The sequence below is a fragment of the Ascaphus truei genome, chromosome 3 (assembly GCF_040206685.1).
Source record: "Ascaphus truei isolate aAscTru1 chromosome 3, aAscTru1.hap1, whole genome shotgun sequence".
Lineage (NCBI taxonomy): Eukaryota > Metazoa > Chordata > Amphibia > Anura > Ascaphidae > Ascaphus > Ascaphus truei.
Window position 1 is genome coordinate 337,157,377 of NC_134485.1, and position 26,825 is coordinate 337,184,201.

The following is a 26,825-nucleotide window of genomic DNA, read 5'->3' on the forward strand; positions in this document are numbered from 1 at the left end:
AATCTGGCTTAGTACACAATGGCAGCTCTTTATAACACACGCAAGCACCGACTGGCTCAAACCAGTGCCAAGTACATTGAACATATATTACCCTAATCAGCTGTCAAAACGGCTATTTACAAGGTTTCATGAACGCCCAACATTGTCTTGTTCATGTAAGATTCTGATTCATAGTAATTTAATAGGGTTAGAACGTCATGCCTCTTAGAATGCTGGGTCTTCCTGCCAGGAACCCTGGATGTGGCAGCCCAGGTTTGGATTATGACTTTTTGGGGGGGAGTGTATACTTTTATTTTATATCGCTCTGAAAACAATTGGCCTGTGAGCAAACGTAGGACATAACAGAGGAGGTAGTTCTTACAGAAAGGAACTAAGGAGGAGGTGTTACAGTACCAGGCATAAGAGAGGATAAGGTAAAGCCAAGAAGAAAGTCTGCATTGGATTAGCCGATTTAGATCAGGAAAACTTGATTGTTGATTCTACCAGATCACCAGGTCACATTACACATTGCTTTTATTGACTTCAAGAATTCGCAGTGCTGAAAAGCCTTGCTAACAAGTCACATAAGGCAGTAATGGAAGCACTACCTGCCCAGCAGCCATGGAAAAATTATTTAAAAAAAAACAAAAAAAAAACCTGCATAATTGTATCCATAAAAAAAAAAATGAAACATGTATAAAGGCAAGTAAAAATCTGACGGAGAGGAACAGCAACGGTAGGGGGTGGTGTTAGAAAAAGCATCATACAAAAAAGACGTGCTACATAAAATTTAAAAACAAATACTAAGCCGCTTACATCTTTCCAACCGTGAAGTTAGAAAGGCTGATCAAGAAAATACACCAATATATGCTGCAGGGTTCAGAACTTCGCATTCACTTCTTCCAGCAGCTAATGAACAAAAGTATAAAAAGGGTATGAACCGATAGTGTCTGAAGATGGCAGCATCAACTTTCTCTCTGCCCGTGAATGTGCGTGCCAAGGCAACATACTGCTCTGCCCAGGTTTTACATTGACCAAGTTCACCTCTTGTTTTTCTCTCTATTGTGATCCTATTGCATGCTGCTCTTCCTTGTGCAGACAAACTGGTCTTTATACCATTCACAACAAATGACTGCCATGTTACTTCGATGACTAACTTGTCTCTCTTGTAAGCCCCTTTAGGGTTGGAGGAACCTGCACTGCAGGACACTTTCCCAGTGGAGGGGCTACCAAACGTGCAGTAGGATGCCAGAGCTCGATCTGTACAAGAAAGGTCAGCCTTTCTTTGGAGGTTCACAAAGGATGGTGGGAAATAAAGGATAGATGAGGATCACACACGGTGTGCCAAAACATCAGCTGGCAACACACTGTTCTTTTGCTGTAGGGTCTTGTCCATAGTGCATAGTGAGCCCATTATAAGCTCTATTTGAGAGACAGATCCTGTATCTTCAGTAAGGAGGGTCCAGTTTATTCTGCGTGGCACCTTATTTTAGGATGATGTGGTAGCTGTCAGTTTCAGCTGAAAGACAAAAATAATAAAAACAAATTTAAAGATGCAGACCAGCACCATATGCACGGATGTACAAAATCTTCCAAACATCAACTTCAGTCACTATTTCACTTGCAAGGCACTTGTGATCTAGACGATCATCAAAAAATATATACCCATTTGAAGGACACCGATAAATCAGTATAGTTTATTTATTTCTAAAATGATTTACCAGGAAGTAATACATTGAGAGTTACCTCCCGTTTTCATGTATGTCCTGGGGACACAGTATAGTGAGCACACACATTTGCTAATACACACAACACTTGCTATTGTGGCATAGAAAGAAAGTTATTATAGTGCTAAAAAAATAAAATAAAGGTGCGTGGAATAAGAAGGTTGTGCGTCAAGTTCTACCACCAATGACACCAACAGGTTTTTTGTTTTTTTTTACATTAGAAGCCACCTACAATTAATACTGGTCCCAAAAAAAACAAAGATGACAAATTCCTTATTGTCTCTTTATGCCACTTTGTATAGCACTGTAGAAAAGTAAGAGCAGATTATTTATTTTTCTCTTCTTAGTAGAGCCTCAATAGTTGTATTAAAACAATAGAATAAAAGTGCAAAGCTGTATATTTGTAATGGCTTGAGTGGTAGGTAATACATGACACTCCCTTTTCTTTTAGCATCACTGCTCACCCCACGGGTTTCCCTCAGTTGCAATGGAAATGTCGATGTAACATAATAATGCAACTTGTCTCAGGTGATCATTTGGTTATTTTTCCCAAAGTGAGGCCTGGCCTGAATCCCAGGCTTAAAGCACCTGGATCATTAGTGGATCTGTATTTAGTTATACTTTTATTTGAATAATTATAGCTAGAGACCAAGCAATATCCTATGTGTATTTTTTTATTTAATAAATCAGTTCTGTACTATGAGAAGATACTTGTAGCAGTTTTTTTTAAAAACAACTCTACATGACATTTTTTATGTATTATAATGTATTATAATGTAACAAGCATTTTTTTGTTTCTACAGCAACTATTTACAGTCACATCTCTTCTCAAACAGGCTCTGGCACATCCCTTTTTGAGCCCTGTCCTCTCTCTAGCAGTGCACCAATTGTATCTAGTGACAGCCTGGTCACATGATCTCCCCACAGAACTTTGCATCTTTGGTCCTCTTCTGCTGCACTGAAGGGACTCGGAGAGAGAAAAATAATGGTAAGGAAAGGTTCCCTTTTTTAAAAAGCTATTGCTTGGCACTTCTGACAGCCATTTCGTGAACCCCCGAGCCGAATCTTCACCGATCGATCACACGAGACCGGATTGATTGGCAACGTTGCCAATTAATTACTTGTCATTGTGTTGATTGTATTGATGCACATATTAAAAGGGAAAAATAAAATAAACAAAAAAAATGTCAGCTTGGACTGCTGCTTTAAATTGTTATTCTAAGGTCGAGCTCATACACTTCGCTTGCTTGTGAGAGTGAGAGCTCTTGCTGCAGTAGCACAAGCTATCTGTGCGCATAGTGTAGGAGGTGATGGGGGGGGGGGGGGGCGTGGCAGGGGTGTGGCTATGGCGTCACAGAGCTGGTTCACCTTGATTGGCTGAGCTGTTCACGTGACGTGGCCGGCGCTTGAAAAGACAAATGTATCTTTTCAAAGCGCGGTCGCTCCGTCGTGTGTGCACTAGCAGCGGCCTCAAGGGATCCTGCAGTGCGCGCAAGCGCCATCACATACAGTATGAGCTCGGCTTTAGACATACAGACTTCTAAACACTGGCTGTTTGCTGTAGTTCACAGCCGACTGAGCATAGGCTGAGGAAAAATCTGTAAAAGCTGCACAAAAAAAAACCCTTCACAACAATGAGTTACAGTGATGGCCTCATCAACGTCATTGCAACAAAACCTCATTTTGTACACAGGATTGGGGTTCCTGTGTATAGGACAAGCACACACAAAAATAGTACAATTATCATTGATGTTTTAATACCTTGGGAGACTAGGTCCGTGTAAGAATGTAATTTTAAGTATGGTCAACACTCGCATTTGTTCAACTATCCTAGAGCAGGTGGTGAGCAGAGCGTGTGTGTGTTTATGGGGGTGGGCAGGTGTGGTGTGAGGAGGGGGAGAAAGCATGTGAGGAGGGGAAGGGAGCGTGTGAGGGGATGGGAGAGTGGAGATGAGGTGTGTACACACAAATGCAAATTCTTGTGGGAAAATCCTAATGCTTTGATGAATAACCATTAAATGACATATGAAACAAACAAACCCTGGCTGTTGGTTTAAACACTGCGAGTCATTACATTTTGTCAAATTAATCAATGAAGGTCAAATGTATTGGTCGCACCCAGCAGCAGTTCTGCTAGTGTTAGGAGCACTCTGTAGCAAATGCAAGGGCTCATGAGAACCTATAAAACTTGTATTATTTGCTAGGTTGCTTGATAGGATTTAGACCTGTTCAGCACACCCAAGCCTGCAGTCCATGCTGTTGTGAGTGCAACCCAATTCATAAATTGGGGGGGTGCCTGCCATAAAGTAAGGATTTGGTATTAACTACCAATTATGGGACATACACATTGAAGGCAATTATAAGCACTGAGGGAATTTTTATTTATAACTTTTTAATGCTGTTCCCTGGCTAGCCACTAGATGTCTTCATTGGAACATATTTAGCAACTTCCCAGAGAACTCTACATAGAAACTCATGGTAATGTCCATGTCATTTCCCAGAATCCCTTGCTGCAGTGAAAGCACTGTATGCTAAGAATTAATGGGGAAAGGCAGCATGGCAGACCTGTCAGACATGTGAATGTGCTCACTAGTGACATTTTTATTTGCTGAAGCAATGGGGAAAGCCATCAAGATACTGGGTCACATAGGAAAGGTATTTGCTGCAGGAAGGGTAAGTTGGTAACACCACTGTACAGACAATTGGTAGGACTCTATTGCGATCTGTTTTAGAGGCCACATTTCCCAAAACAAAATCAAAAAGATATAGGAGTGCAAAAAGAGCAACCAAAATAATGACCGGTCTACATCATAAAAAGGAAAGTCTGAAGGGACCTTAGCATGTGTACCTTGAAAGAAGGGGAGAGGTGTAGGATATACAGTTGTGTGAAAAAGTAAGTACACCCTCTTTGAATTCCATGGTTTTACATATCAGGATATAATAACAATCATCTGTTCCTTAGCAGGTCTTAAAATTAGGTAAATACAACCTCAGATGAACAGCGCGCCAGTGAAAGGAGAGGGAGAGAGAAAGAGACTTGTGGACATTTAACCAGATGGTTTGATTCACCCTGCTTATTGCATTTTCTCTGGTGTACTCAGTACTGTACTTTGCTTGCCTGTTTGAGCTTTCCATTTGCATTGTGTTGCTCTGGTTGTTGGGGTGTCAGGGTTAAGGGAAGTACGTTATGGTCTTAGACCTGAGGAAGGGGTATACCCCTGAAATGTTGCCCCACTGATTACCCTCCCCCTTGTTTGTGCTGTCCCCACTCTCCTTACCTAGTGTTTCACTCCCTATCCCTGTATTGTTCACCCCAATCACCACATTTGTATCATATGTGTTTGTGCATTTGCGCCGCATCACTCCAAATGTTATCTTGTGCTTATATTAAATCACGTATCTTTTTTGGCATCATCCATATTATCGTATTTTCTCTGAGTCAGTGAGTGCTGGAACTCTATAAGGTGTACTTAGTTTTTCACACATGGCTTCTCCATTTTGGCTTTATTTTTGTTAAATAAATCATGACACGGTGTAATATGTCATGTGTTGTTGTTCATCTGAGGTTGTATTTACCTAATTTTAAGACCTGCTAAGGCACAGATGATTGTTATTATGTCCCGATATAAAAAACCATAGAATTCAAAGAGGGTGTACTTTCTTTTTCACACAACTGTAAATGTTTACATACAAAGGCATCAATAAAAAGGTCCAGGATGGCGTCATTCTTTATAGGAAATGAATGCTAAAACAGGAGGTTATGTTCTGGCATGTGGGATAATCGGGGGAAATGTTTGGAATTACATGTTCACTATAAGGCCTCGGTCCCGCTGCGCTCGTTGGCGCGGGCGGCGGGTCGCGAGTTCCCCACCAGCAGGGGAATCCTCGCGAGCCGGTCCCGGTCCCCACTGGCTGCACAGCTGATTACACGCTGTAGCGCGTCAGCCGCTGGAGACACCAGAGAATGGTGTTTTCTAGCTTTGACGCGTGACGTGTGTGGCTGTGAGCCAATGGGGAGGGGAGGCTTCGGGAGGAGGAGAGGCTTCGGGAGGAGGAGAGGCTTCGGGGAGCGGGGAGGAGTGTGGAGGGACAGCAGGTGAGTGCCTTTCTCTGTGTGTGTGTGTGAGTGCGTGCATGCCTATCTGTGTGTGTATGTGTGTGCCCGAGTGCGTGAGTGCCTGCCTCTGTCTGTGTGTGTGTGTGTGTATGAGTGCCTGCCTGTGTGTGCGCGCGTGTGTGTGTATGAGTGCGTGAGTGCCTGCCTGTGTATGTGTGCGCGTGTGCGTGTGTGTGTGTGTATGAATGAGTGCCTGCGTGTGTGTGTTTAAACTTACTTTCCAGCTCCAGCCCGAGTCCGTGGAGGGAGGGGGGGGAGAGTAGCGGGTCCCTCCGCTCAAGCCACGCCCCCCCTCCCTGTCAAACCGCCCACCTCCCGCCCACCTCCCGCCCACCTCCCGTCATGATGCCGCTGGGTCATGTGACGTGCCAGGCACTAGACCGCGATCTGTAGGCAGAGTTTTCAGGCACGGGGGGGGGGGGGGGCATGGCCAAAAGGGGTGTGGGGCGGGGCCATGAAACACCAAGTGATACAATGCTAGGTAAAATCCATCTCTAAATCCTCTCATTGAAACCTTTGCTGTGTATATTATAGTATATGCAAGTGATATAATGCTAGGTAAAAAACATATTTGAATGCTGTTTTCTTTCTACCCCATATCAAATTAAGCGTTGACACCTAGGCAGGGAACACCCTGTGTAGAAAACCATCTGTTTGAATGTGCCTCAGATGTGCTAATTAAGCAGACACAACCAAACTGTCAGGTGACTTTTTAGGCCCATATAAACCCAGTCAGAAAAGCCTAATGCTGCCTGCATCCCATCTCCAAGTGGCCCATTATAAGTGGCAGGACTACTGAACAACTGAAGGTTAAAATGAAGGACAAAAGAAGTGAGGAAGTGGACACCCCATCTGGCCCTGATTCCTGCATTTGAACTACGCTGGAAAGGAGGATATCATCTATACCAGACTGCATCATTACTGCTGTGATGCTGACTTTACCATTTATATTTGCTGTGACTTAACTTCTCAAGTTATGCACTTCTTTTTACCAGCCTCAGTATGTCTCTAACTCTATTCATATATCTCCATCTCCTTCCTTCAACACTTCTCTGTTCACATGAACTCCTTTCTTACCTGTGTCCTCTGACACCACACAGCTATATCCCCTGCACTAAAACACACCCCTACAAATCATCCTCACACATTCTATTTCTATCCATGTTTCTCCTCCTTGCTTCTGGGGGTATCTCTCCCAATCCTTGTCCCTGCCTTATTCCTACATGTGCTCGTCCTCGCCAATTGCAAACTCTACTCCCCTCTGGTGTCAATCCCTCCAACCTCAAACCCATCCCCTGCCACCCTCCCTCCTCCCTCACTTTCTCCTGTGCCCTTTGGAATGCTCGCTCCCTTTCTAACAAGTTCCTCTCTGTGCATGACTTTTTTCTCGCTCACTCTCTGCTCCTATTTGCTATAACTGAGACCTGGCTCACTGAGTCTGACTGCTCTGGAAGCTGCCCTCTCTTATGGTGGCCTTTCCTTCTCCCACACTCCGCGCACTGATGGCAGGGGTGGAGGCGTGGAGCTCTTGCTCTCCTCTCTCTGCCGTTACTGAACCCTTCCTATTCCCCCCTCTCTTGCCTTTCCCTCCTTTGAGGCTCACACTGTCCAGATCTTCTCTCCTCTCTCTGTCCATGTGGCGGTCATCTATCGCCCACCTACCTCTACTCATCCCCCTTCTACCTTTCTCTCTCACTTTGAATCCTGGCTCTCTTTCTCTCCTCAGACTCCCTGTTCTTCTCCTTGGGGACTTCAATTGCCACATTGATGACTCCTCTCTCCCTTGGGCTTCCCGCTTTCTCTCTCTAACCTCTTCTTTTGGCATTCAACAGTGGACTGCAGCCAGCACCCACAAGGATGGCCACTACTTAGACCTGGTTTTCACTAAAATCTTCTCTCTCTCTGATTTCTCCATTTCCCCTTTTCCTCTCTCTGACCATCACCTCATCTCATTCTCTCTATCTCGTTTCTCCCCTTCTCCACCTCCATCTAACCCCCGGTTCTGCAGAAACCTGCGCTCTATTCACTTACCTGACTGAGTCCACTTTACGCTCCTCCCTCTCTCTCCTCTCTCAGCTCTGCTACAGACCCTGAAAATCTGGTCAGGAACTACAACTCTTCCTTGTCCTCCTCTCTTGATCTACATGTCCCGCTTTCTCTCTGCCGCACTCTCCTTTTTAACCCTAGACCCTGGCTAAATTCCCACACGCGCATGCTGCGTTCCTCCACTCGTTCCTCTGAACGCCTCTGGAGGAAATCTCATACTCTCACAGACTTCCTTCACTACAAATGTATGCTATCCTGTTTCAACTCTGCCCTCTCGCAAGCTAACCAAGCCTACTTTTCTTCACTAATCAACATGCACAAGTCTAATCCACGCCGACTGTTCTCTGTCTTTGATACTCTACTCAAGCCAACCTCAGCTGCCTCTCTTTCCTCCATCTCCGCTCAGGACTTTGCTGACTATTTTAAGGAAAAGGTGGAATCCATACGTCAGAACATCCCCTCTGTTTCTTCCTCCCATCCTACACCTCTTCCTAACTCTCCTCCTGCCTTCCTTGACTCTTTTTCCACTGTCTCAGAGGAGGATGTGTCGCTGTTGATCGCCTGTTCTCACTCTACCACTTGCTCTCTTGACCCCATTCCCTCCCATCTCCTAGAACCTCTTGGTCCTACTATAATCCCTACGCTCACACACATTTTTAACTCCTCCCTCTGCTCTGGAACCTTTCCATCCTCCTTCAAACATGCAACAGTCATACCATTACTCAAAAACAGTAAGCTTGACTCTACCTGTCTTTCTAACTATCCACCTGTCTCCCTCCTGCCTTTAAACTCCTTGAACGTCTTGTATTCTCTCGCTTGCTCCATTTTCTCAACACCTATTCTCTCCTAGACCCTCTACAATCTGGCTTCGCACTGCTCACTCCACGGAAACAGCCCTCACTAAAATAACTGACGACCTCCATGCTGCCAAAGACAGAGGTCATTACACACTGCTCATATTACTCGACCTCTCTGCAGCATTTGACACCGTGGACCACCCTCTTCTTCCTGGATCTCATCCAACCTTTCCCATCGTACTTTCAGTGTCTCTTCTGCTAACACCTCCTCCTCCTCTATTGATCTCTCTGTGGGGGTACCCCAGGGCTCTGTCCTGGGACCTCTTCTCTTTTCTCTGTACACACTCTAGATGACCTAATAACATCTTTTGGGTTTAAATATCACCTCTATATGCTGACGACACACAAATGTACTTTTCAACACCCGACCTTACACCTGCTGTACAAACCAAAGTTTCTGAATGTCTCTCTGCTATATCATCCTGGATGGCCCTCCGCTGCCTTAAACTCAACATGGCTAAAACAGAGCTCCTCATACTTCCTCCCAAACCTGGCCCTACTACCTCCTTCCACATTACTGTTGGAACTACGATCATTCACCCAGTAGCCCAAGCACGCTGCCTAGGGGTCACACTCTACTCTCTCACATTCGCCCCTCACATTCAAAACATATCTAAAACCTGTCGCTCTTTCCTCCGCAATATAACAAAGATACGCCCTTTCCTCTGTTGCTCGACTGCTAAAATTCTGACTCAGACCCTCATTCTCTCCCGTCTTGATTACTGTAACCTCCTGCTGTCCGGCCTTCCTGCCTCTCACCTGTCTCCCCTACAATCTATCCTAAACGCTGCTGCCAGAATCACTCTACTCTTTCCTAGATCTATTAAACAATAAGGCAATAAAATAACTTACATGTAAGTAAGAATAAATGAGTATCCAGGTCAACGAAATGTTCAACAGATCGGCATCATCATCAGTCAGACAGGGGGATAATTTCAGTTCCGTTTATGTGGAGATCCCGCGCCCTGGGACTCACTCTATAGCACTTGCTGCAGGAATCGCCTCCGCATGTATGCAGGTAGTGGCGTGGTATCCAAAGCTAATGTGCATGTGTGGAAGGAAAGCCCGCTGTAGGAGTCTGTGAATGCCGGTTACGATGGAAAAACGTGACCGGAAGGGTACACAACGGTGTAAACTGGCCCCCAAAGATGGCATAGGGAAGCTAGTTGCACAGTTCACTCGCGACGCGTTTCGTATAGTAAATATACTTAATCAGGCTCAGCATCTCCCCTCATGAAATCCCTCTCCTGGCTTCCGATCAAATCCCGCATCTCACACTCCATTCTTCTCCTCACTTTTAAAGCTTTACACTCTTCTGCCCCTCCTTACATCTCAGCTCTTATTTCTCATTATGCACCATCCAGACTCTTGCGTTCTTCTCAAGGATGTCTTCTTTCTACCCCCTTTGTATCTAAAGCCCTCTCCCGCCTTAAACCTTTTTCACTGACTGCCCCACACCTCTGGAATGCCCTTCCCCTCAGTACCTGACTAGCACCCTCTCTATCCACCTTTAAGACCCACCTTAAGACACACTTGCTTAAGAAGCATATGAATAGCACTGTGGATATTCTGAACACATGATACATAAAGCTTGGCCCCCTGCAGACGCACTTACCAGAACTCCCTCCTACTGTCTCTGTACGTTCTCCCTACCTACCAATTAGATTGTAAGCTCCTCGGGGCAGGGACTCCTCTTCCTTAATGTTACTTTTATGTCTAAAGCACTTATTCCCATGATCTGTTATTTATATTATCTGTTATTTATTTGATTACCACATGTATTACTACTGTGAAGCGTTATGTACATTAATGGCGCTATATAAATAAAGACATACAATACAATACCAACAAAGCACAGCACAGCGCTCACAGCAGATACATTTACAAATATGTATATATTACACATTGATTGATTGATATATATATATATATCAATCAGTCATTTGGCCTTCCTATCTATCCGTCAGTGAGGAAACATTACATGAAATAAGAGGAGGGAATGGGAAGGAGTTACTTGGTCCGGTATTATAATATACATGCCTACGGTCATTCTTTTCTTTTAGGCTTTTCATAAATAATAATAATAATAAAAACCTTCTCTGGTGGCCTAAACACATTTATCTAACACATCTAACACAGAATGACATCAACTGTTGTAAACTACATTCAATTTAATTCATTACACAGACGGATTATTTAGGAAACATTGCCCAAACAATGTATATATTAAAAAAAGGCACCTTCTCCGATTGGCTCCCTGCCACACCATGTGACGCGCCGCCGAACGGGAACACAATCCTCTTGTATCCCCTGCTGGCTGACACGCGCGGCGTCGGCTGAAGCGGGGACCTAGCCTTATACATCTAGCCAAGCTGCATAGGTACCCAAAAACTATTACATCATAGAGAAATTGTTTTATTTCCTTTTATTCCTCTTTCGGACAGGTTAGTGCACGGTCATGGAGGGATTCAAGAGAAAAGAGAACATTTCCTTAACGTTTTCCCCCCCCCCCCTCTATCTGCCCACATATCTATGCACACAAATGGGGATGTCCCACCCAGAGTGACAGCATGCAGTGCTAGTCTCCCAAAGTTCTCTTACACTGCATCTCACAATTGAAACAATCTACCCGAGGCTCGCAAAGGCGCCACTGGTCTAAATTCTCCAAAAACTAAAGCTGTCTCACATTTTAATCTGGTCTGTAACTGTTACATATGCCCATACAATATATGATCTTTAAAAGTTCATGCAATGTCTTTAAATACAATGTATAACCCTGTTCATTTAATGTAACCATGTATTATCATAACTCTGTTCTCAGGACATACTTGAAAACGTAAGGTAACTCAATGTATTACTTCCTGGTAAAACATTTGATACATAAATAACACATTTGGCCTCACTGCAGGAAAATGTTTCCAACTTATAGTGCCTTATGAACAGATTTACTTTGTGCCCGGACATACTTGAAAACGAGAGGCAACGCTCAACTTATCTTTTTGCTGTTAATTTAGATTTTATAATACATTTTTCATGAGGCCCACATTGCTGCCTTGCAAATCTCTTAATAGGCTTATGCTCTGTTTGCCTATGAAGTTACCATGGCTCTTGTGGAATGAATCTTGATTTTTAATGAAAACTCAAATTGGTTTTGCCTTGTGTGCTTATGAAGCTTAATCCATCTTGCTGTAGAAGATACCGAGGCCCACATGATCTCTCCTTTTCCCAAAGAAAAGGATAAATAATTTATCTGATACATTGTCTGTGTGGTTAACATAATGGGCTCATATTCTACGCACATGCAGACAGTGAACCTCCTCCTCAACGAAGGCACAATTATCTCGATTCACATGGAAGGACGTTACCACTTATGGTCGAAATTGTGAATCTATACGCCTGACTTATCCTTATGTATTCTGAAATATGGAGCTTTGCAGGATAAAGCTGGAAGCTCACCAATTCTTCTGGCTGAGGTAATGGCCGTAAGAAACACTGCTTTCAAAGTCTGCCATCTATCCAATAAATGTAGTAGTGGCTCAAAAGGAACAATACCCAAGGCTTCCAGAACGAGATCCCAAGCTGATTCTAGGCCTCAATTTTCCAACCACCTAACATCTTTCGGAAAATGCAAGTGGTGTTTCAAAGAATATACCCAGTACCAATACATGGATCTTAAGGGAATTCAAACAAAGACTCTTCTAATATCCTTGTTGCAAGAAATCCAGATTATGGATCTGGACTGTCACTGGACCCGAATGATTGCGACCCACACCATTTCAGAAAGGTTGACAACACCCTGTAGTAGATTCTTGATGTTGATTGTTTTCTGGTGCATAACAAGATTTTAATAACTTTGTGAAAAAACATTTATTTCTAAATGTCGCCTCTCTTCAGGCCATCAAAGCCAACAGAGCCACGTTGGGATGTTTGACTGGACCTTGTGAAATGAGATCTGCAAGAATAGGAAGCCTCCAAGGAACTTTCATTTTCTCCATGATAATCTTTGTTAGTTCCCTTTGAATCATCGCCAGAGGCAGAAACACAAACCAGATAAATTCCATGGAATTTACATGGCTCCCAAGTAAGATGCCTTACGGTCTCTGAACCGGGAACAGAACAATGGTAGTTTCATGTTGCTGTTTTTTGCCAAGAGATTGATTTCTGGCAACCTCCACCAGATCAGTATTTGATCGAAAATCTTCCTTTTGAGACCATTCGTCTGGATGGATTTTTTGACAAATTAAGTCCGCAAAGGTATTAGACTTCCCTGCAATATGAATAGCTTAAAACTGGTATAATCCTTGCAATTAATTTTATTGCTTGCAAGCTTCTTGTGCCACTCTGCCCGTTTAGATGGGCCACAGTCGTGGCGCAGTTAAGAATGGCATGAAAGGTCTTTTTAAAGAGATTAGCAAAATGCAGCAACGCCTGATATCTCTCTTGAATCTCCAAGACAGCCAAGGAGACCAATCTCTTTGGACAAAAAGGTTCCTGAAAAAGTGCTCCTCAGTTTTGTTTGCTGGTGTCTGTATATATTATTTTACATTTTATTATCTTCAAGTTCCTTTCCTTTGTCAGATTTTGAAGGTTATCCTATCAGTAGGGAAGTGGACGTTTCGGGGCTTACATACCTTATGACTTGTAGATCTCTGCCCGCTTTACTGTGAGTGCATTGTGTTCTTACTAGGAGTTGAGATATATGTGTGTATGTGTATATAATACACACACACACACACACACACACACACAATCAGGATCTCTCACACGGACTGACCCAATCATTTACTATACTCCTAAAAAGGACTTCATGAAATTGATTTTCTAAAATAATTACATTTAATTAGAAAATATCCTGGTATGATCCAACTCTGAAGCACTATCTTTCTGGGATTCATCTCCCGTGCATTGCTAGTTTGAGGAAACTCACCAGCTTTTCTCCATATTTATTATCCATCCATGATGGAGAGTTGTTAACACGATCTCTACACGTCTGTGCCTCTATGCAAGTGCGAGCTGTGGTTAAAAGATCATCCAAATAGGGTATCACAGATGCACTGTCCCCAGAAATAAGCGATTTTAACAACTTGTGAAGGTTCTTGGGAATGTTATTAGCCAGAACGGCAACGCAGAAAAAGGATAGTGCTGATCGCTCCCAGAATATCAAGACTGTATGGTGGAATGACAGGATTGGGATATGCAGGTATACATCCTTTAGATTTATTGCTGTTAATATATCCTTTGGCTGGATTATATGGACTACTGACCACAGTGACTCCATTTTGAATTGTACGTGTAACCTTTGGAACTATGAAAAAGTTGGAATATATCCAGTTTCTTTTACTGTTCTCTCGAAACCTTCTGGATTATTTGCTGCTATCATATGATTTGGATAGACTTCAGTAAAGCTAGTCGTTTGTCTGCATCTGGAAACATTTGATGCCCAGAGCAGGTTCTTTCTTGGAACGCTTCAAAATTCTAGAGCATAGCCCCTTGTTAGTATCTCTATAGCCTATAAGTGAGGTTCTCTTGACCCACACATCCCTGAACACAGATATTCTTCCTCCTAATGGAGATATTGCCAGGAACAGGGTCAGAAAGAAGAAACATTTGGCTAGAGCCACGTTGACGCATTCCACGTCCCTGGCTTTGCTAGGTTGGCGGAAATTCACGTCTGTGATATCCTCTTTTTGGACTGTAAGATCTGGCATCTCAAAAGGACTGTCCGTCCAGACAAAAATGTATCGTTGCTCCCGGTCGTCTTTTTTCCTGAAGCAAGAAAAACCCTTTACTTCCTGAAGTCTGAGAAAATAGTGTCAAGTGCTTCACTGAACACGTTTTAACCTAAGAAAGGACAAGAAGCCCGATTTTTTTTTAATGAAGTATCTGCAGCCCAGGTTTTTAACTACCGTGATCTCCTGGCTGACACGGATAGTGCTGTAGGTCTGGCCACAAGCAGTACAGCATCAAACGAGGCACCCGATAGGAAATGTATTGCTTCCCTTATAGGGGTTAAATATCTTTCAGGAGCCTTTGCCTACTTGGGATTTCTTTTTCTATCCGACCTTGCATCATTGCATCTTCAAGGTTCTAGACATACAGTCAATCGTAACAATCGGTTTATAAGCTCATCCAATAGTATAAAAGTGCTTCTTCAGAGCTCCTTTCATTCTGAGATCCAGAGTACAGTATCTTGGGGAATCGTATTCTTTCTTTAGATCCCAGCTACTGCTGAATCGACCTTTTGAGGGGGGCAATCCTAGTGCTGTGTGTCCTATGTAGCAAATGGGTACATTTTGAAAAGCTCTTAGACATGGAATATTTCTTATCTGGATGTTGCCATTCATTATGAATGATATCCCTTACGACCTGTTGAATCAGTCGAGGACATTTTGTCGCGGCCACTTCGCCGCTACTCACCACACTGCCGGGACCCCTTGCCACCGCCCACTTTGCCCCAAGTTAAGTCCCATTACCCCCCAATACTAACGCTATCCCTATCCTAAAAAAAAGGAAAACCTTAACCCCTTACCCTAAACCCCGTAGCTTAACTAAATGAACGTACTTGAGTGAAGCAGGCTGCGTGTCCAGCGAGCAAATGTCCAATTCCGCTGGTTAACTGCGGAAGACCCGACTATTTTTGTCGATTCCATAAATACACCATCTACGGTCTTGATATCTTCTCTGACGTCGTCTATATTCACTGTTTTACCCTTAATGACCTTATCCACAGCGCCAACATTAACATTTTCATTCAGCTCCTTAACTTCTCCCTCTCGTTCAGATGAGGAATCCTCCCAAACTGAAGCAATAACCTTCTGGATATCGGAATCTTGAGGGAGATCTGGAACGTTTCAGAGCATCTTCATTCATCGGTGTTGGAGCTTCATTAGAAGAAATATTCTTAGAATAATTAGGGGCAATTTTCCATCAAAGAGTGCAGAGCCGTGCTTAGTTTCAGCTACAGCTTTTCTGGGTTTACTAGTTATAACCTCAAACTCCAGGCTCTATTTTGTTCTCCGTGGAGCCCCAAACACCAAATATAATATAACGTGTAAAAACAGCAGCAGCAGGCAGACACACTCATCTATACTCCTATCATCTGGAGGGAAAGTGAACCCTCTGATCAAAGGCTGGGCCCAATCCTGGGCAGTAATTGGCTGATGTCCTGGCTAATCCCAACCCCAAGAGGGGGTGGTCTGTTCCCATGGCTCCAATACATACGTTCACAGCTTGTCCTGCACATGTGCTGAAGCTACTTCCGAATGTGGAACCCGCCCTTCCGCATACTCCAGTTTGGCCTAACTAGGCCTCAAACTCCACAATCAAGCTCGACAGCCCACCCAGAAGACAACCCTGTGTCGGCACAGAAGGACTGCTGTGCTCGGTAGACAGTGGCAGGTCCAAGCATGGCAATGTTCCCCCAGCTAGCAGCTGCAAGCAGTGCAGCTCCAGTGGACTCTGGGACTAGAACCTGGTAAGGAGGCTGTATGATCAGTCTGAAAAAGAGACATCTATGACACATCCACGTAGGAGCAAGTCTGTTACCCCGAAGCAAATAGGACCAAAAATAGCCAAGGTCTATATAAGTTGGAAGGATAGTCCTACCCTAAAGTAGGAGGGGCTAACTCCCCATTTGTGTGAACGGTAATGGGGGACGATAGAAAAAAAAATATTTATTACCTAGATCATTTCATGTTGCCTTTTACCAAAACCTAATTTATTATCAAGTTAATCTTCAATATGTTTGACGTAAAATAAAAAGGGCCTTTTTATGGCAAGTCTGCACAATACAAGCAGTTTCGGAAGCACGTTAAATATTCTCAGCGCAGTGCGAAGGAGGATCACTAGAGTCCTAATTATTTACTCTTATTACATCATACAATTCACATTCCGTTCTTCCATCTTCCACAAGTTAATGTTAATACTGAGAAGGTACGGCTGTTGTGAATGAGCATCAATAAAACAGCACCCTTTCAGAACTCATTGTAGTGATATGTGCAAGTTAATTTACCTTTCATTGTATCCAAGATAAAGCATGCTTCATCCTGGAAGTTCTGGATCATCTGAAAAAGGAACATGAAAGAAAATGTTGAAGAAAGTCAAAACAAGTGCAAGAAATAGTACCGCTTCTCAGCATCAAAGATTTTGCACCATGTGAGTTTCCTCAAGCAGCAGAGGTTTAACATGCACTTAAAATAGACACGACAGTCTCCAGGCCTCTCAGCTTGCTCCTAAATATATTTCAAGTTCTATCCCAATTTTGTACAGTGTCAGGATTTAAAATGAATCAATCCAAATCAGTAGCGTTAAATATTAACCTACTCCAAGAGGTTGTGACGTTTTATGCAGCTAAACTTGGATTTCTCCTGGCGTGAATATTCCCTCACCTACCTGGGACAATGTCACCAGCTCATTCGCTACTCTTTATAAGACAAACTACCCCCAACTAATCAGAGACCTAGAGAGAGATATGGAAGCATGGAAGAAATAGTGTATATCCTGGGTTGGGAAAATCATAGTTGAAATGAATATCTTGCCCAGAATACTTTATCTGTTTGGAGCTCTGCCCATCCACGTTCTAAATAAAGTTCTTAAAGTGTGAAATACACTTTTGTAAGTCTTTATCTGGGATGGCAAACACCCCAGGATTAAGTCCTCAGCCCTACAAAGACCCTTGAATAAGGAGGGCCTGGCAGTCCCCAACTGTCTTAAATACTACCAAGCTTATAGGCTGAACCAGATATACCTTTGAAATTCTACACTAAATTCAAGGGGTTGGGTGGATATTGAGAACCCTCTCTGCTCCCCTATTGGGTATTAACTCCCTCCACTGGTTAGCTAACACACAGTCCACCAAACTCCCTCTCCTTCCCCAACATAAAGCACTCTCTCCTCCTATGGGAGGGTCTCAAATTTAGACATGGCCTCTCACCACGACGCCCCTATTTGGCAATCCGCACTTCCCCCGGGGATGTCGATGCATATTTTTAATACTTGTGTTAAAGCTGACCTTTCCAGGGTAGACGACCTCATTGGGGGTTCCCATGTCAAGAATTTCTCAGATTTAAAGGAAACAAGTAACCTGTCCCCCTCTGAAATGTTTTATTTTCTGCAAGTTAAAAATATGTTTGTCCATGCGTACCCCTGATAATCCCTGCTCTATCATCTATTTTGAACTACTATACAAGTCCACATATTTGGAGCGAGGTCGATCTCACAAATATACCAAATGCCATTGAACATAGACCACACCAACAAATGGGTGTACATGTTGAAGTGCGATGCGTTAGGGGTCACATTAGACACGGATGATTGGAACGCCATATGTGAAGCAGCAGCTAAAAGTTCACTTTCTACAACTCTCCAAGAGAACGCTTACAAGATGTTATTTAGGTGGCATGTAACCGCGGTTAGACCACGTGCAATAAACAAGGAGAGATCTCCCCTATGCTTCAGAGGTTGTGGGCAAACGGATCCTTAAAACACACACACACACACACACACACACACACACACACACACACACACACACACACACACACACACACACAGGTCATGTCCAATATTTGCACCCCTATAGAACAGCTTAGTAGGCATAATGTTGTGCAAGCCCCTCGTCCCAGATCCATGGTGCACCCTCCTAGGCAAACCTCTACAGGTCTCTCCAAACACGCTTGTAAACTTGCCTCAATTGTAGTGACAAGATGCTGCATCGCAACTATATGGAATAAGCAAGAGATCCCAAACATCAAAAACATTTAAACCTAAGGTGTGATGCATTCTCTTTATGGAAAAATAATCACAGCTTTCCTGAGGGAGAACACTTTGAAATGCGGGTCAGTCTGGGACCCATGGCTGACCGTTGAGAGGTGGAGGCGGCTAGTAAGCAACATAGACTTGCTGTTGTGAGGTATATCAGAAAATCGTGTGCTGCAACAGATTCTGACCCGTGGTTTGTTAAAATAAGGTCTAGCGTGTAGTCGCAGGTGAAAGAGCCCTAGAAATGTTAGTTTTTCTGTGCTCCTTTTCTTAAAATATTAGTTATCTCCCCCCCATACTACATGTTGCCCCATCCTAATTTGTTACAGTTCAAAACTGTTATATGATGCATCTGAATGTGTTTTTATTTTCCCTGTACCCCATGAAAATGACTGAATAACCAGTTAAAAAATTAAATAAAAATTAGAGACAGAATGAAAAATAAGGTTTCTTGCAGCTAAATAAAAATAATTTGATCTTTATTTCACACACAAGCCTACAGTCCCCACCACATTCGGTAGACCCTATTGCCATTTCACTCTTGCCTGTCTATTTGTAAGGAAACGACACAAATACTCAAAAGTTTAAAAGTTTAAAAAAAATTAATTAATAATAATAATACAGGCAGTCCTCGGTTATCCAACACAATGCGTTACTCAAAATGGCGTTGGATAGCAAAACGTCTTAAAGCGAAACACGTTTTCCCATAGGAACACTGTTTAAATGAAACGTTCCGTTCCTGAAGGCATTTTTAATGCTAAAATACACAAAATATTTTACTCAGGCAATAAGATATGCAGCACACATACATTATATAGTGTATATACTGTATTATATATATATAATATAACATAATATCTCATGTAATTTAATAATATAATATATTATATAGTATAATATAATATTATATGATATATTATATATACATAAACAACTTTGCAAAGCATCGAAAGAGCGTTGGATAAGCCGTTTTGGCGTTGTAAAAATGAATATAGGTATGCATTGCATAGCGTTGGATAAGCCATTCGTTGTAAAGCGAAGCGTTGTAAAACGAGGACTGCCTGTAAAAGGAACCAGACAAAAATGGCTTAACCTTTAAAAGCTCCCATAATAAATAAATGCATCATTAGAAAAGTGGTTTCCCCTTCCCTGATTCCACTGAACGGTGGGGTTTTAACATCCACTATTTTAATATTCGGTTTGTAAAAAAAGTAATTTTTAACTTCATCATTAATCATCCAGAATTGGCGAGTGCCCAAATTGGGTTTCTTTTTCTTGTCCAGTATGTACGCATATTTATCCAAGGAGCAACGCCACCTATAAACTCATTATAGCGGATGCGGGGGTACCCACACTAGTCTACTTAAAAAAAAGGGCTGGTAAGAAAGAAAAATGCTTTCATATAAACAATACATGGTTATATACAATAATGTCAACAAGGCCTCAGTGCTGCAGGGTACAGCAAGTCTTTGCCATATTTTATTATAACTAGAACAACTGACTTGTAATTCTCACAACTACATCTTGTGCTTCACATCATATTATTAACCAACAAAGTGAAGTCTGATCAATTTAAAGTGGCCCAGATTTAGTAGGGGGGGGGGGAGGGGCGAGGTGCTTGAGAACTGGAGTTGAGCACCCAGGTTTAACAACTCCATGACATATGAAAGTAGAGTGAATGAATCAGAAATGGGGACATGATTGGGGCAAACTTAACCCCCATTTATTTATATAGATTTGTACAAGATAACAGTAACCTAAGAAGGAACCTAAACAAAGTCTGCTAGAACCACTACACCACTCCTCTTTTACACCAACATCTCATCGCAGTCAAATTGTTGAAGTACTCACTGCCCTGTCAAACACTCCGCACAGCATAATGGCCAAGAAAACTCATTGAGTATGTGCAGACTGTTTAACAAAAGTGGATGCTGGCGTTTAAGTGGTTAACCTCTGCACGCATGTGTTCATCTGTAAATAAGCAATTTACATAGAAGTGATAGTTTTCACTGAGACACATGAGATTGCCTGGCCTTCAGATGAGCTTTTTTTCAACCCAACCTTTATGCAACATCTGCTGCTGTGTAGTTGTGAGCAAGAGAAATTCAATTTTGGTCTGTGTAGCATGGAACACTCACCGGATTCTAAAGGTTCACGGTCAAGGAACCGATTTCATAGCCAGAAAATAGAATCTTGTGTCTACTTTGTCTTCTGCCAATTCCAACAGATAAGAGGCTGGTGTAAAAAAGTCACGCAACTCTGGGTTTACCTCGTAAACCTCCCCCTGCAAATCAACATGGCTGCACGACGTCAATTGTCATGGCAACATCACGTGGCGCCACTTTGCCATGACAATGTGGTGTCACGTGACGCCTGCTTCACGTGACGTCATGCAGCCACGTTGACGTGATTTGGAGGGGAGGATGCAGATGCAGGGAGACCCCACAGCAGTCAAAAGTAAGAGAAACAAGTATATAAGAAAAAGATCAAACTGAAAAAATGCTATCTCCGGGTTAGCCTTCAATAGAAGGTGGCAACCCTGCTACAAACAAAGCTGTACTGTGGGAATCACAAGGGTTGGTCCTACCAAAGGCCGATTAATCAGATGATATACTTTCAGAGAATTATAGGTTGAAAAGTTGAAGTTAGGAATAGTCTATTAGCCGACACAGGCCAGTATTCCTTTACCACTACCATCTGAGAGTTAATGTCCAAGACACACTATTGGAGGTGGTTGCCACCATACATTTCCAGTTTCCTTATAGTATATTTAGAGCGATTCATAGTAGAATTTACACGTATAACAAATTCTTACACAAAACAGACTTTGGAGCATAAAGCATACATACATTACCTCATCGCTGATCAGAACATGAATGCCAGTGGGCCCTTGTTTGTAGATCTGGTTGATTTGTCGTGGCGAGATGCTGAAGAGTTGGGCTATTTTTTCAGTCAACTCAATGGACGTCAGGTCCTCCAGATAAATGGCATGATACACTGCGAGGGAAGAGTTTCAATGGCAGGTGTGAATTACATTATAACCCTGCATAACCATATACAGAAAGAATACAAAAATAATAACGGCACCAGGAAATGTTACAAATGTTGCTTTTGATTCAGAGAAGGCACATACAATTGTCAGTGCAGAATTTTCAAGGCAGCTACTACTGAGCCATCAGGGAACTACCAGCATTACTGATCCTTCGGGACGCGTCAAACGGAAAAAACATTAACAGTCCAGATCGCAAAGTGTTAAATCAGGCAATCAAAAGATAACACCTCAAAGCAGCTGGAAGAGAGGGGAATCCATTCCATACATTACATTTTCAACAGCAGCCATTCTTACCTCAAATGTAAACCGTCCAGAGACTTTCCACAGGCAAGAAGATTGTGGAGTTCCGTCGATAAATTATGATTATGGGTCATGCTCTAGGTCAGTGGTGCTCGGCTCCAGTCCCCATGAGCCCCCCGCCCCATATCAGGTTTTAAGGATATCATAGCTTCAGCACAGGTGGCTCAGTCAGACGGAGCCACCTGTGCTGCAGCTGGGATATCCTTAAAACCTGACCTGCGGGGGGTGATGAGGACTGGAGTTGTGCACCGCAGCTCTATGTCGCATTACTGCAGCCATTCCTTCCCCCAAAGCCTATTATAACACTAAAAGAGCAGCTACTTACCAAAAAAAGCACTGGTTTCCGGATCTCCGTTCTCATGTTTTTGCTGGTGCTGCTCCCTCAGCTGCGGCGACTCCTGGCAAACGTAAATAGTGAGCCTCGGCCGCACCATCCTGGGGGTTGGGGTTGAGCAAAAATGACCAGCCAGCTCTACAAATGAGAACCTTTAACCAAGGAACACATTGCGAAAGCAACAACCACCCTCCAGCCTATTACTATGGCAAATGAAACCCATGTCAAGATATCCAAGACTAAGCTATTGGATATACTTCCCTTCCAAACCGTGGAAATAATACATTTATAAACTGGGCTGTATTTTACTGGAAGACCATGGGTTCCAGGCCTGTTTTGATCATGTACAGATGGGCACTTCAACCAGATTCCCAAAGGGACCAGATCAGAAAATAAATTAGGAGCCACAAAAGAATTGTAATATAATGATTTTAAACATCTTAAATTACACTTACCTGCCTAGGCTACTACAATTAAAATTAGAAGCAGACAGTCAACGGCCCCCCAAGACCCTTTGTGGGCCATGTTTAGCCCAAGAGTCCCCAGCGGAAGAGCCCTGATACACACTCTGATTTTAGATCAATCTGAATGTGCCTCATGACATTTCAAGGCATGGATAACTTCTGCCTCCATTACCATATAAATGCTACTCCAGACATTGTGAGGTCCATACAGCGTTTATTAAAATAAATATTATTCATATCTCACCCCCTCCACCACCACTTTTTTCCATCTGTAAATGATCCAGCAACACCGTGTGGATGTTAGACAGTAAATAAAAATATCACTAGTGGTGCATTTGCATGTCTGCAACCCTGCCTTTCCCCATTATCAAACCGAGCTTCCACTGCAGCCAGGGATTCTGCGTAATGACTTGCAAATGAGCACAGTGCGTCACCCTTTACGTCTCACCCACTTTAACATGGCGTACTGTATGCCTGCCGTATTGCACTGCTTTTCAGCACAGCCTGGGTTTAAGAAGTGCATAGCCAGTAAAACCTACTCCGACAGCTGTGTTCGACCTTTTGAGTCTCATACAGTGCCAGGTTGCTTGCTGGCTATGCAACGTGAAGCTGGGACGTCTGCATAACAAGACATTTAAAAAAATAATGGTGGGTAAAAAAAAGTGAGAAAAACCCTGCAGCGTACAGTAAATAAAAATACCACTTGTGGTGCATTTGCATGTCTCAGATCTTAAGACACAAATTCTAATTTATTCAAACAGTACATTGTTATATACAATTATTGCAATCGTTTGGATTTGCAGCAACACATATTTTGCAATTCCTTTTTCACATTGTTATTATAAACAGATCTAGGACAAATGACTGGTAATTTACTCGAGTTGAAACTGCCTCGTCTTACACGTGATATTAGTAACCAACAAAGTTAAGTCTGATCATTAAAATGCCCCAGAGGTATTTATATTTAGAGAAATGCACACCTTCAGATCTTTTCCCTGGGACATCAAGCGCCTTCATTCCAATTCTAAATCTCCACTGCAAAGTACGCCATTATCTTCACCTTAAGCTATGTAAGGCTGAGCAGAGCAACTCACCGGCCTTTCAGTGCATTGAAGAGTCGAATGCCATCAGCAGGACCACAGATCTGGATCACATCATCCCTAGTTAGCTTTAATAAATCGGCACCTAAAAAAAGGCAAATGTTAATATTTTAACACCTATATATTGCAAGCTATTCGGGGCAGGGACTCCTCTTCCGAAATGTTACTTTTATGTCTGAAGCACTTATTCCCATGATCTGTTATTTGTATTATTTGGTATTTATATGATTGTCACGTGTATTACTGCTGTGAAGCGCTATGTAGATTAATGGCGCTATATAAATAAAGACATGCACGGCATATATAATGGAGAGATGCCTTACAGTCTCATATCTGTTAAGTCTTTTTTGTAGCTCATGTTTGACTTGTCACGTGCAGGATGAAGTGAAAAGAAAGTATCCCGCATATGTGTGAAATGTGGTGGTGAAGTTGTTTCACCCAAATGATGCTTCCCCAAACTGAGCGTAAGAGCCATGTGTGCATCCATGCTCAAAGCTGCAGACCAAGCAATAGCCTACATGTGTGTTTATTTAAATAAATCAGTTCTGCACTATGAAAAAATACTTGTAGCATTTTTTTTAAACAACTGAATAACGTTTTTAATTATAATGTAACAAGCATTTTTGTTTCTTTAGCAACCATTTACAACCCCTACAACAGCCATTTAGTGAACCCCTGTGCCGAATCTTCACCGATTGATTGGCAACGTAGCTAATTACTTATCATTGTGTGGATTGTATTGATGCACATATTACAGGAGAAAATAAATAAATACAAATACTGGCAGCTTGGACGGCTGCTTTAATGTCTCTACGGGAGGAGAGAATTAGGAGGTACAGATGTTGCAAGCATCATTTTAAGTCTTTTTAGAGCAGGGGTGGCCAACTCCAGTCCTCAAGGGCCACCAAAACATCAGGTTTTAAGCATATCCCTGCTTCAGCACAGGTGGCTCAATCAACAGCCACCTGTGCTGAAGCAGGGACATCCCGAATACCTGACCTAGAATTGGCCACCATGTTTTAGATAATTTGATGAAGCTCTTTTGCAATCATACTAAGCCAAGACTTAGCAGGGGTCCGATGTATTCCCCTTTTCTGGGATTTTCTGATAAAACACCGGGTGGGATAAGAGAAGAGGAAACACTTGATTGAATAACACATTCATAAATAAATAAAAATATATAATTATAAATATATATATGTGTGTGTGTGTATGAGAAAGATCAATAAGCGCTACAAAAACAATTACCAAATGTAAAAAAAACAATAATAAACATAACTGATATATAATCAATGTAGGGAGATGCTAACCAGTGACTATACTTTCCCTAAAAATGCAGCCAATTAGGTCCCCGACCCCACATGAGCCGAGAGAAATTGTACAGTGAAGAAGACCTAGGCGCAAATAGAGAAAAAAGGCAGGGGGAAGGGAGAACATAGAGTAGTACTGTATAGTACAGCTAGCTACCAGGCATAGCTGCGAGACACTGAGCTGGGAATTACAACGGAGAGAACTGAGCTCCTGGGACATTCGGGATAGTTACAGTATCTGTGAGGTACAAAAACGGACCCATTACTGGCAGAACATCAGATCTTAGTGTGAGACTCGGACTGCCCCAACTCTCTCACTGCCTACATTCTTTTGTCAAAGTGCGAGTTCATAACCTATATGCTATAGGGTTTTTATATATTTTATTAAACAGTATTACACTGTACGCTCTCCATGGTTTTCTCTCCCATATGATGCTTCCTTGAGACCAAGTACAGAGTACCCTTAAAACAGTAAGGATCCTGCAGCAAGACAACATCATGGATAAAGAATCCCTGGTCCTTCCCCACGCTGACATCACTGTTCCAGATCCAGTGTTTCTGGAGAAAAGCGTTTATTCTCTACTTAATTATAAGTGCATTCATTACCCTTCTATAGAGGCCAAGTCCAGACATACAGTACTAGTCTATGTTCTCTCTCCCAAAAAAATATACAGTACTTAGTTAAGTTATGGTGGGTAAAAAAAGTGACAAAAAATCCTCCACAGCAAAGCATATAGCAAATGGAAATATTACTGTATACTCATTTGCATGTCTTAGACAGGTCTGCAACCCTGCCTTTCACCATTATCACCCAGCACACAGCACTTCCACTGCAGCAAGGGATTCTGGGAAATGACATGCAAATGAGCACACAGTGCCACTTTTTGCTTCAAAACCATTTTTAACATGGTTCCCTATAGGCTTAAGCTTGCTGCATGGTCACAGCTTAGAGCACAGCCAGGGTTAAGATGCATAGCCAGTAAACCCACCCACAGACAGCCGTTTCGACCTTAATGGGTCTCATCAGTGTGGGGTTGGTTACACTGGCTATGCAAAAATGAAGCAATGAGGATGGGTTTTACCATACTTAGTTAAGTTATAGTGGGTAAAAAAAGTGACAAAAACCCTCCACAGCAAAGCATATAGCAAATGGAAATATTACTGTATGCTCATTTGCATGTCTTAGACAGGTCTGCAACCCCACCTTTCACCATTATCACCCAGCACACAGCACTTCCACTGCAGCAAGGGATTCTGGGAAATGACATGCAAATGAGCACACAGAGGGGAGAGAGAACATAAACTAGTACTGTATGTCTGGACTTGGCCTCTATAGGAGGGTCCCCTAAAAAGAAATAAATATCTTAATTTTCTAACAGAAGCAGCCAAATATTTGCTTTGTCAACTATAGTATTCCACGCTTTACAAAATGTACAAGGTATACGAGAGGAAGGGAATGAGGGAACAGTCTGATGTCTTAGTATGGTTACCAGTTTTCCTTCTTGTAAGTTACAATCTTTCACTAACCTGAGAAATTTGTGAAAAGCCGTGAGAATGCAGCAAATCTATTTCTATGAAGCCACTGTTGTGCCTCCTGAGGCGTTGCTGTGGGCAAGAGGTTCTAGAAGAGAAACACACACAAACAAGGTCTACAAAATGTTCATTATGCAGCAAATCATTGTGCCTTTTCTTTCTAGCGCATGTAAATTAAGTCAGCCTGCATATTGGGGTTGTTACATCCCACTCCATCACTTGTCTTTTCAAAATGTTATAGTGCTAC

At 42.6% G+C, this 26,825-nt stretch overlaps 1 protein-coding gene across 1 annotated transcript in view; it reads right to left on the minus strand.

The window, feature by feature from the left end:
- Nucleotides 1-617: 617 nt before the first annotated feature.
- TFCP2 (transcription factor CP2) overlaps nucleotides 618-26,825 on the minus strand; it is an 87,514-nt gene continuing 61,306 nt past the window's right edge. The window contains exons 10-15 of the mRNA XM_075591618.1: nucleotides 26,573-26,666; nucleotides 23,730-23,820; nucleotides 22,163-22,272; nucleotides 21,340-21,482; nucleotides 16,738-16,789; nucleotides 618-1,498 (exon numbers count right to left, since the gene is read on the minus strand). Coding sequence (XP_075447733.1) covers nucleotides 1,464-1,498; nucleotides 16,738-16,789; nucleotides 21,340-21,482; nucleotides 22,163-22,272; nucleotides 23,730-23,820; nucleotides 26,573-26,666 — 525 coding nt within the window. The 3' untranslated portion in view covers nucleotides 618-1,463. The remainder of the gene's footprint in view (nucleotides 1,499-16,737; nucleotides 16,790-21,339; nucleotides 21,483-22,162; nucleotides 22,273-23,729; nucleotides 23,821-26,572; nucleotides 26,667-26,825) is intronic.